General features: G+C 48.3%; 1 protein-coding gene across 4 annotated transcripts in view; it reads left to right on the forward strand.

Annotated features, from left to right (window-relative positions):
* Positions 1-8417: 8417 nt before the first annotated feature.
* Positions 8418-12426, forward strand: part of APP (amyloid beta precursor protein) — a 272009-nt gene continuing 268000 nt past the window's right edge. For 3 of the 4 annotated variants that reach the window (XM_066599089.1, XM_066599090.1, XM_066599091.1), the window contains exon 1: positions 8419-8593. In XM_066599089.1, coding sequence (XP_066455186.1) covers positions 8540-8593 — 54 coding nt within the window. In that variant the 5' untranslated portion in view covers positions 8419-8539. Of the gene's footprint in view, positions 8594-12426 lie in introns of all 4 variants that reach the window. The other variant, XM_066599092.1, reaches the window with a different exon arrangement.

Here is a 12426-nt window from a genome sequence, read left to right on the forward strand (position 1 = left end):
ATTTTCGTGCGGGTCTCCCGCGGGGACGGCTCCCGCGGGCTTCTATTGAAGCCTATGGAAGCCGTCCGGATCCGCGGGAGACCTAAAATAGGAATTTAAAGTATTTACCATCCGTAGCGGACCGGGAAGGTCTCCTCTTCCTCACGGCCGCATCTTCCTTGCTTCGGCTCGGCGGATGTGCCCGGCGCATGCGCGCGGCACGTCGACGACGTGCCGGCGACGTGCCGCCGGCGTCAGGAATTCATCCGCCGGCCGAAAATGAAGATCCGGCCGTGAGGAACAGCTGACCTTCCCCGCCCGCGCCGGATAGGTAAATGCTTTTAAATTGTTATTTTCGGCGCTCATGTCCGCGGGGCAGGAGGGACCCGCTGCAGATTCTACATTGAGAATCTGCAGCGGATCTGATTTTCCCCGTGGACATGAGGCCTTAAGCAAGATTTTTTCATGCTAGAATGTGCGTCTTATAAGCCTCTTTACGACCACTAGGAGAACCATTACTGAAGTCTACGGACGTCTCTCCAGGAGTCGTCTGCTAGACCAGCATGTCGGTGTCAGTGGGGGCTGGAGAGGCAGTGGAGGTTTGCTGAATGCTGAAGGAATCTGATGGACATGATGCTTGTTTCACTGTTTACTTTATAAGTTTTCAATCAAGGACAACCCTGTGCAAAGATGGGAGGAATGTAAGGGGGCGGTCATGAAGGAACCTGCAACAATTGCCACTATAGCTTGTTTTCAGATCTAGTATGTGGATATTTGTGGACAAAGGATGACCTCTAGTGGTCATTCAGAGTTACTGCTTTTCGTTCTTTGTGCAATGTAGATGTATACTATTTTGTGATAGGAGATCACATGTCTGAAAGGTCTTGAAGGTTCTGGGGACCGGGCAGAGGATGCCAGAAGGAAGGAGCAGCAGCCGGTGGGCATTCTGTACCAGGCCCCCTAACATGGCCTTGCTTGTTCAAGAGAGAAGAAGGTGCCATCTGGGTTCTGTACCAGGCCCTCTGGCACGGCATACATGCAGAAGCCGATAGCCAGCCTGTGAACTCCAATCAATGAGTTTCTGTCTACTGGGAAACCCTCATAAGGTCGGGGAAGGTGTTGTGGAGAAGTCTGATGTCTACTATAAACTCGTGTTCCACCGCCTCAGAAATGAGAGAAAGAGTAACTCTATGCTTACTGGAGGATTAAAGGGATTTTGCTGTCAGAGCTGGGAAACATCGGGGTCGGAGCAAAGCCGCTGCTCCGACCCTTGTGTAGTGGCCGATACTTGTAATTACAAGCGCAGCTCCTATTGATTTCAGTGAGACCCCAGCCTGCAATTACAAGTGCCGGACACTATGCAGGAGTCGGAGCAGCAGCGTCCCCTCTGCCCCTGGTGTATCCTGGCACTGACAGCGGGCATTGCCTGGAAGGCCCCTTTAAGTCACAGATTCTAGTAGCAGTAAGTCTTGTGTATCACAGACTGTTTGCTTGTCTTACAAAGAACTGATAGTGTCACTCGCTGCCAAGTATTTCTTCGTGAATCTGGCGACCTCTTTAAGTTACATTTGCAACACTTTCGTATCCCCGAATGTATAGAACTGATGGGGAGGCGGTTTCAGCTACTTGATGTCGGGCCTCCAGCGCATTATTTGCCGCGAGCCGCTGTCCATCTTGATGCAGTCCTGTAACAGGGCCTATTATGCCAGGTATGGCCTGCCACTAACAGTACCCGCGGGTTAGAACCCTCTGTGGTATTTATTTCCATATGTTAACCCCTTAAGGATGTGGCCATTTTTTTTTCCTTTTTGTTTTTTTCCTCCTCACTTTCAAAAAATCCTAACTTTTTTGTATTTTTCCATTTGGATACTTATCTGAGGGCTTCTTGTGGAACGGCTTAGATTTTACAATGTACTCCGTAATCTACTGGAAAATTTTTTAAAAATTCTAAGTGGAGTGAAATGAAGAAGAAACGCATTTCTGCCATCTTGGGGGGGGGGGGGGGTGGGGGTGGGGGGGGTCTTGTTTCTAGGGTGTACACATTGCGGCACAAATGACATGACACTAAATCTACTTTTAAAAAATCTTTGGAAAAAAACGTAATTATTTTCTGCCGCCATCTTCTGACCGCCATAACCTCTTTATTTTTCCGTCACTATAATTGCGCGAGGGCTCTTTTTTCCGTGGTGCGTCCTGAAGTTTCTATTAGTATCATTTTGGAGTTTTTTTGTGACTTTTCGATCACTTTTTATTACGTTTTTCTTGGAGACGGTGTGACAAAAATGCACAATTCTGGCGTTATTTATTTTTTCTGACGATGATAAATAATCTGGTACTTTGATAGATTGGACTACCTTGTCTTTTTTTACCCCGATTTCTGAGCATCAGCGCCGCTTTTTTTTTTGCAAAATCATTGCTGCCGCTCCCGATTTTTTCACGCGTTTTTATGGCACGTTTTTTGCCGCAATTTTTTTGGGAATTCAATAGGGCTGTCTAATTTTAAATGTTAAGCAAGTAAGTTGCGTCGCAATGCGATAAAAAGCAGGCTCTGTAGGAAAAACACGTGAGATTAAAAAAAAAGTCGCACATCGCAGATAGAGCACGCCGCAATTTTTTTATCTCTCAACATCGCAGATGGGAAGGAAGCCGTTGTCAATCGTTGGTTTTATAATCTGCTTTTTTTGCTGACTCTCACATCATGCGAAAATCATGCGATTTCTCCGCCAGTGTGAAACCACCCTTATGGATGCGGCGAGACTAGAGATGAGCGAACGTACTCGGATAAGCACTACTCGTCCGAGTAATGTGCCTTATCCGAGTACCGCTGTACTCGTCTTGAAAGATTCGGGACACGCTGCGGAGCGGGGAGCTGCAGGGGAGAGCGGGGAGGAACGGAGGGGAGATCTTTCTCTCCTTCTCTCCCGCCCGCTCTGCCCCGCTCCCCGCTGCGACTCACCTGTCAGCAGCGGAGCGCCCCGAATCTTTCAGCACGAGTACAGCGGTACTCGGATAAAGCAAATTACTCGGACGAGTAGTGCCTATCCGAGTACGTTCGCTCATCTCTAGTCGAGACCAAATATGCTTCTATTATTTATTATTTTTATTAGTATGGGAAAAAGTAGTTTTTTTTTTAAACTTCCTTTATTTTTTTCTACTAATTAAAATTAATTTTATTACTTATTTTTACATTTTTTAGTCCCCATTGTTTGATCACTCTCACATCATACCGCATTCTGGCAGGTAGTCCATGAAGGCTACCACAGGCATTTATTCATGGCAGCCATGGGATCCTTTAGAAGGCCCCCGGCTGCCATGGCAACCGAATGGCACCCCGCGATCGCAGGGTGGCCATTCTGAACCCCTGAACAATGATCGGTCTATTTAAATTCTGCTGTCAAAACTGACAGAGGCATTTAGTGTGTTAACGGCTGATCAGTGTTAGTGATGATCGTAGTTGTTGCAGACAACTGTCGGCTATCATTGACAGCCGGCACCCGCCTTGTATGGAGCGGAATCGGCTTGTGATCCATATAAACCCTGCACACCCGGGATGTGAATGAAGGTCCTACGGTGTTAAGAGATTAATACTTAGTGGGGCTCCTTTGGCCCTAATGACATCGGATACTCTCTGTGGGATACTTTGTACTAACATCTGATATAATTCCGCTATTATTTCCCTCCATTCATTCTGTAAATGGCTGGTGAGTTCTTCCAAAAAAGATGCATCGGCCCGTCTACAATAGTACAAGGATCGTCATTGGACGATTGAGCAATGGAAGAACGTCCTATGGAGTGATGAATCCCGCCACTCCATCTTCACATCAGATGGACCTACCTGGGTGTGGATGATGCATGGGGATCACCTTTTACCTGAGCGTGTTCTGACAACAGGTAAGTACAGCAGAGGTTCCATTATGATCTGGGGGTGTGTTACGTGGCATGGTCTCGGTCCATTGGTTGTAGCGACAAGAACCCTGAACACAGAAGTGGACCTTGCCACTCTAGAGAGTAATGCACTGCCGACAATGTAGCCATACTATCAGGTCCGGCGGCTCTCAGGGTCTCCGTGCCTGCAGCACTGGTCCTAATTTCCGAGCTGCGGGGGTGCGACGCAGGGGAGCCCAGTGATCTCCCCTGGTAGCCGTGATCCGGTGCACGTGCTCCCATGCGCATGGAGCGTGCGCCTAGTTAGCTGAGTTCTGGGGATGTGGCGGGTTTCCACCCCACACCGGGTTTCTGTTACCATGACACTTTGGTGCGCTTGCTCTACACTCGCTGCTTGTTGTCTGGATCTCTGCTCTGCACTCGCTGCACTATGTCTGGATCCCTGCTCTGGACTCTCTGGGTGATGTCTGGGCCTCTGCCTGTCATTGGCAGGCACTGGTGGCTGTTCCCCCAGCACTCTGTGATTGGCTCCTGTTGCTGTCAGGCTCCCCTGCCCCAATCAGCTGCCGGGGCGGGAGTTCTGACAGCCTTTAAACGTTCAGTCTCCCTTCCCCCAGTGTATGTCAGGTCTTCTGCTGCACTTGCGGTCTTTGGATTTTGTTGAACTCCCTGTTTGACTTGCTTGGACCCTGACTTCGCCTCCGCCTAACCCCTTGTACTGCGTACCCTCCTGTTGCCGGCCCGGATTGACTGACCAGCCTTTGTGTTTGTTTGTCTCAGTGTTTGTTTGTAGTCTGACCCCTCGCCCCGCATCCCTAGAGAGTCTAGGGACTGTTGCCCTGGGGCTTTGCCCAGGGGAACAAGTAGGTAGGGACAGGAGTTGCGGGCAATTTCAGGGACTTCCACTACCCGGACCCTGGTTCCCTGACACATACTCTGGGAATAGTCGGCCATGCTTCCAACAAAACATGCCTAGTCACAAATCCAACGCTGTTTTACATTGGTTTGAGGATATGGATGTCCCACAATTGGACCGGCTGCACAAAGTCCAACCTGAACCTAACTGAACATCGTAGGGACAAACTGGAACGTCGGGTCAAGAAATATGAACAGCGTTCATCTTCTTTGAGAGAACTCACCAGACATTTGCAGGATGAATGTAGGGAAATACCAGCTCAAGTGTATCAAACATGGTAGAAAGTATACCACGGCAAGTATCTGATGTCATTAGGGCCAATGGAGCCCCACTAAGTATTAACATATGCGAATAAGTACTGCTGCTGATTCTTGCTCAGGGGTCCATGTACTTCTACTAGGACTGTGTATTCTAAAGATTTTTTGGTGGGTCATAAATTGTGCATAGAAATTGCCCCCCTTGGTCCTCTGGCATGTCATCAGCATGGATACTCATCAGAATGTCTCTATGCAAAGAGGACCAGCAGTGATAACTGAATCAGAATCCCATGGAGGTGCGGCAGGAGCCAACAAGAGGAGGCTGGCATCTTATTATGGAGACATACAACATGGATCTGTCGTACGGCCTTGTGCACACAACCCAAATCACGTCTGAGACCAGCCAAATCCTATAGACATCTTGTGTGTTAGCTATAGGAGGTGCAGACGTTCCAGGTGACTGACGGGGCTCAAATGCAGCAGGAGAAGCCTCCAGTTTTATAAATGGCACATGGTAGGGGGGTCCTGCTACAGGTAATGCCTCTGAGTGACCTCATGGATCTGTATGAATGATTACATCATAGGACGGTCACTACAGCTGGACGCTCAGCCTGGGCTCATTATCATTGCTGTGGGTGGCACAAGTACAGGACAAGGAGTGGGTTTACTTAGATCTCACATCTGTGGAGTTTGCTTGAGTCAGCAGTTGACCTGTTCCCTCTCCTCTGTCCGCTCCGGGGAGGGCTCTGACCATTTCTACAGAGATCAACAGTCCACAAGTTGTAAACCAAACATGCCACAGTGACCCTCGCCCAGGAGAAGCGTCTCTCTTTATGTGGTCGCCTCTTCTCCTGCGCCAACCTGGGGATTATATGTCTTTATGTTTAGCTACCAGGCACGTAGAAGACCGACTGCTCTACCGCTTGGTACTACATACTAGGTCCATTCATCATGACAGTGTTGGAGTAATCACTTAATTTAGGTGATACTCAGAGGATATCGGAGCCTTATCAATCAGGTGCGCCAAATTGTATATAAGATGCATCGGGGAAGAATACAACGTGAAGCATATAAGTGGCGTCTCAAGATTGGCTTCCTCCTCTGAAGCTCTTTATTCAGTAGAAGGTATACATAAAAGAACACATTGTAGCACAAGCTGCTCAGGAGCAGAGACCCCCCCCCCCCTCCCCCCCCCCCCCCCCCCCCCCCCGCTGTCATCCAATCATCATCTGACCGAGGGGTTGGGTATCCCTAACCCAGCAATAGTCATCAAATGAATCTAAAAGTCACAATTGATGAGGCAGTTACATTATCTCTAGCTTACATGGGAACGTATACTTCTGTAAAGCTGGCAGTTCTCTTCTCTCAAGCTTACATGAATGCATACATTTGCTAACCCCCCCCCCCCCCTCCTCCCCTCCTCCGCACATACTCCCCTCCTCCGCACACACACCCCTTCCTCCGCACACATACACACTGAACTGATGACTTCTGTTTTTGACTGCTTTTAGGAGTCCGTTATGAACCATAATAACACTAAAATAAAATCTTGTGTAACGCACTATTCCAGCTGTGTGTAGGGCTGTCACTCTTATAGCAGTATGAAGGGGCAGTGGCTCAGTGCCATATTATGGCTGCAGCTGTGTCCTGTACCTCAACCCAGTCTATTTCAATGCAAACTATCATGTTTCATGGTTGACTGAACCTTCCCATCGGTTCCTCCATATGGATTATCCAACCCACAACATCATGGTTGAGGTGTATTAAGGGGGCACCCTGGCTGGCATCCATATGGGAGAAAACGTTTTGGAAGAAACTGATAGCCAGTGAACTCCCCACCCCCTCCCCCCTATTTCTTCATAGACTGTAAGCTCTTGTAATTCCCCCACTTGTTTCCTCATATACTGTAAGCTCTTGTGCCCCCTTTTTCCTCATAAATTGTAAGCTCTTGTGCCCCCCGTTTCCTCATAGATTGTAAGCTCTTGTGCCCCCCTATTTCCTCATAGACTGTAAGCTCTTGTGCCCCCCCCCCCGTTTCCTTATAGATTGTAAGCTCTTGTGCCCCCTGTTGCATTCATGAACGATTTTTCTCACAAACCGATAGTCCAGAAAAAGAATCGCAGCACGTCCTGTTATGTTGGGATGATTCTTGTTGAAGAATTGCCTATTATCTCCTGCATCTCCCCCGCATCCCGCGTGAGTGCGATGGGTTTTTCCATTACAAGTCTACATTCACACGAGCGCGATTATGAACGCCATTCTTTTGAACGGAGTTATACAGATGAGCGATGCTGGGAGGTAAAAACGCGCTGCATGTTCTATTCCCTCGGAGCGCATCGCCCATTGGATTCAAGGGGATCGTCAAACTCATCACATCACACGCCCAATAGAAATAAAGTTCCCCGCAATCAACGTGGACTATTCCAGATCGATTCTTTTGAATGCAACGCGTTTCGGCGCTCGGCGCTCTGTGAATGACATCACAGAGGGCCAAGCGGTACGAGAGACAGACGCCCCATATGTAGGTGACCCCCGAGATGTATATCACTGTATGTATGTTTTATGTATTGCTTGAGGAAGGCATTTCTATGCCGAAACGCGTTGCAATAAAAAGAACCCATTTGGACTCGTCCATGTTGAGCGCGGGGAGCCTTTTTCTTTCTATTGGGCATTTGGCTGCGGCTCCTGGTTATCCCGACAGCCGATCTGCTTCTCTGGACGTCTCCACTGATTGTGGACATAAAGACCATTTACACACAAACCTGGACAGCGGGTGCCGGCGGGATCGCTCTTACCAAGGGTTACCCACTGTGTACCGGGGGAGCTAAGATTCACTTTCCTGTTTGACAATAGTTAATTCAGCACAAGGCGCGTTTCTGACTGACCTTTCATAATCACATGACATGCGATGTACATGCGAGTGCCATGTGATGTTTCCCATTGAAATCTATGACCTCAAAATACAGCCTTCAGACAATTATGTGCCCCCTCTGAGAGTCCAAAAACTAAATTTGAAGTTGGGAGTGGGCTATGATGGTGCCCGGGTGGGCTGGGGGCACCCCTCACCACAGTAGTCTTGCCATCCCCCCTACTTTTCTCCATACTGACTTTGGAATTAGTATTTTCAGTTCTTGCCATCTGCCCATCTCCATAGGTCTTCACTATAATCTTTACCATACTACAGTATGCCAGTGGGCACATTCTGGGCACCACTGCCACTATGATGACACAATTCAGTGCAGTGTCCTCTGATCCGCCCGTAGCACTGGATTGCAGTAGAAGTTGCAGTGACAGCTCCCCCCTCCCCTCCGCCCATTGTAGTGTAGGCAGCTGCAGTACCTCGGTGTGGCCGGTAGGGGTCTCCAGCGGACGGGGGAGGATCAGCTGACGCAGGCTGCCGTGAGTGTGTGATCCTCCCGTGGACGAGGCTCATTCCACAGCAGCAGCCCGCAGGAAATCACACCCGACGGCGGAGGCCACGACACCCGCAGCCGCTGCAGCCATGCTGCCCCCCGTAACGCTGCTCTTCCTGGCCGCCGGCGCGCTGTCTATAGAGGTAAAGGGAGGGGGGAGCAGCCAGCAGTGATGTAATGCCGGATCACACCTTGCTTCCCTTTGTTGTGTGATCACTCTGGGGATCTGCTGCTCTGGAGCATTGCTGGATGTGATGATGCCCTTCATGTGCCATCCCAAGGGTTAATGCCCCTTGTTTTCGCATGCATTGGGTACTGACTGTCCCTTTAATGCCTTGCAGCCCTTTGAGGGGGCTTCTACCTGATGACTGATAACCCTCCCCCCATAGATGACACTTGACTGTTAACTCTATGATGCCCCCATCTGTTATCTCTCTTGCCCCCTCCTTCTATAGCATTAAAAGGATTTCTGAGGACGATAATGCCCCTAACTGCCCCCCACCCTCACCCCCTGTGCCCCCCAAGCTCATTCTTATTAACCCTTTACTGTCCTTTTCTTGCTGACTTGTTTACCTCCATTTCTGCATGCCATGCTCACGTATGATGTGGTGCCCTCACCCTTGTGATGCCACTATTAACCCCTGTGGTGCCCCCTCCCTTTTTTTTCTGCCCTACAATCATCCAGGGAATCTGCAGGTTAACTCATTCTTGCATCATGGCTGCTGTTAACCCTATATGAGCCGGGCTAGTCCCATCCATCGCAATAGATGACCTTTTGTCTCTTTCCAGTTAACCTCTTACTGCCTGCTTGTGGGATTGCCCTTGGGTTCTGCTTGCTATGGGCATCATTAGGGTGCTGCATGGTGGCATCTATTTCGTCTCATCCCTATTAGATGCCATCCGTCCCCTACAGGGGTCTCCCACTCCCCTACCCCCTCCTGCTTTTTTTCCTTCCCATCACTTGTCTCTCTTCTCTTTCCACCTCACATTAATTATTACTATCCCTGTTTCCAATGCAAAGCCTATAATGATTTCATGGTATTTGGCTGTTGTGAAAGTTCTGCATCTGATTGGCACTTGCATTGCCCCCTTATTGTGCCAGCTGTCTGTACAAGGCATAAAGTGATGGGTTCCTCTATATGGTGCATATTATTGGTCATGAAGGGGTGTTCTGCACTATATGTCTGTAGAGACTCCTCTGTCTGGGTGTCTGAGACATCAAAGCTGTGTTGTGTATTATGCCCGCTGCTGGCTGGCACACAGAGGACAAGTCCTATCAATGGTCTGAATAGTTGGCACTTTGTACACGGTCTATTCTATGTGATGCCCCCTGGCTTTGCTCTATTAGCATATGTTGTAGGGGGCACTTATTTTTGGATTTCTAGGTGGATGTATAATTAGTCGCCTGAAGGGGGTGTCTCTGTTTCTCGCTCTCTCTGTGGCTCTTCCTTTTGGGTGGGTATAAAAGAGGCACCAGATAAAAGAATTAAACTGAAGGAAGATTAAGATCCAGGGAAGATGGCGGCTCTGCATTGCTGCAATGAAAAGCTGGCTGAGGAGCTGCAGGCTGGAGAAAACCTCCCACCACTAGGTGCACAGAAGCCGCCTTCATTCATCTCTTCCCAGCCATTCACTTCCAGACCTATTGAGGTTCCTCCAGACCTTCAGCTCCCCAACCTCCTGCACAGAGAGCTCAGATCCCAGACACCTCCACTTCCCTGTCATTGACTTCAGACTGGATACACAACTGCTGGATTTAATTAGAAAGACGTCATGAAGTCCGCCGGGCGACCATTCTGCCAGAAATGACCCCAAACATGACAGTCTATGAGCCTTGTGCATTGAGTCAAGTGCCCAGGATGCAGAGAGATACAATGTATCACATTCTGACACTATTTTGTATCCTGTGTTGTTTGTTTTGCTTCTGGTTCCTGCATTCTAGATACAGAATAACTCTCTGTCTTTGTGGACTTGGATGTTTCCCAACTGCATACGATGTACAGCCGCATGTCTATGAGTATATATGTATGTGCAGGAGCTTTCCTATAATTCGGCATCCAGTAATCTGGAAAATTCAGTGCTTTTTTTGGAAAGAACAACCAAGTAAAATGCAGATAATTTTTGTGATTACTGGAGAATTAACCCTATAATTATCCACACTTTTGTGTTTTAATTTGCCTTTTCATAAATGCTAAATAATCCAGAATATCCGGAAATACTACCAGCTCGCTGTCTCATGGCGCTTCCGTTATAGCAGGCATAAAATTCACGTATCCAGCACCCACTGGACCTGGCATTAGATAGTCTGGATTATCGGACAGTTTTAGGGCCTTTTCACACTGGCGTTTTCGCTTTCTGTCGCGGAAGCAGCAAAACGGGAAAAAGTTTCAATTTTCCTGCCCATAGAAATACATTGAAACTGAAGACCTTCAGTTTCATTCCGATTTGTCAATTTTCTATCTATATTCCGGTTTTTATTAACCCTTTGCAATCCAATTTTGGATTCAGGGTTTCCTAGGGGGCTCTCTCTTTCTGCCATTATACAATGGTGCCGTCTGCTGGCTACAGCCAGTACTGCTGGAGAGGCCCCCTGACAGCAGAGCGGCCAGTAATATACAGTAAGAATACCCTGCCGGACGTCTTCCGACATTGGAGCTTTACAGCCTTCAATCAGAATGTCTTCAGACGTCGGACAGTGGATTGGAAAGGGTTACATTTCCTCTGGAGTGAAGGCGCAGACTGCTGCACTTTTGTTTCTGGTTCAAAGAACGGAACAAAAAATGGATTATTTTATTTTTTTAACGTTGTAGTCAAGACTGAAAAATAACGGAAGCGGTGACATTGTCATCCATCGTTTCTCTCCGCTTTTGTATGGGGTTTTCTATCTGAGCGGGCGCGGCGGGCAGGAGACGAGGAAGACCGAATCGCTGCAACCTGGTGAACAGATTGGTTTAAAGTGTTGAAAAACGGAAGTGAAACAGAAATGACGGGAAAGCATGCTTTTTGTTAATTTGTGTTTCACTTCTGTCTTGTAGAGTTCGTTTTTTTGTCAGGCAGGATGCGCCTCACAGGGCTGCCGTGTATTCGGCCTAAGAGCCCCTTTACATCGAGCGATAATCGTTCAGCGTAAATGCCGACTGAACGCTGAACGATAAGTTGTCATTCAGTTGACGATTGGCCTATGAATGGAGGCGGTGGAATCCATCTCCAGCCGCTCCGCCTCTTTTCACTGAGCGATGATCGCTGGGATGATCGTCGGGTGCTGAAGGGCCGGATGGTCTCGTGTAGAAGAAACGTAAAGACCATAAAGCATAGAGAAGATCCACAAGAGAAATGCTGAAGAGAATGCCAGGACACACATTCTCCGCCTTTCTGCTGCGTTTTCTGCATCTGGTCTTGTGAAATTCTACATTGCAATTTTGTGGTGAAAACAAGTAGCGGATTATCAGATGCCGGATTGATGGATTTACTGTATAGACAGAATCTGTCCAAATGGCTGCTGTGTGTCCATTGTTCATCAAGATAGGTGTATATACTATGCATACAGAATGCGCTCAGTATATTAGGGTGGCGCTAATACACAGTGAATCAAGTATGTAGCTCTGCACCCGGGCGCACGTGGGCGGGCTCTGTCTGCACCCGGGCGCACGCGGTCTGACCAGTCATGGAGTGGCGTTGATTTTCTTCATAGTCTGATGCAATAAACATTTGAGTCTGACAGGGCGTTTGTTTATATAATTTTTGTTGTAATAGTTATGCGGAGCTGAATATATGACCACCAAACCATAGTGTGTGTGTGTGAGAGATAATAGTTGTTATGCTTTGCTTTGGGCCACTATGGGGAGCACTATTACTGCTGGGTCCACTATGGCTGGGGCTCTATTACTACTTGGACCACTATGTTGGAGCTCTGTTACTACTTGGACCTCTATGGCTGGGGCTCTATTACTACCTGTATAGCTATGGCTGGGGCTCT

The sequence above is a fragment of the Eleutherodactylus coqui genome, chromosome 4 (genome assembly GCF_035609145.1).
Source record: "Eleutherodactylus coqui strain aEleCoq1 chromosome 4, aEleCoq1.hap1, whole genome shotgun sequence".
Taxonomy (NCBI): domain Eukaryota; kingdom Metazoa; phylum Chordata; class Amphibia; order Anura; family Eleutherodactylidae; genus Eleutherodactylus; species Eleutherodactylus coqui.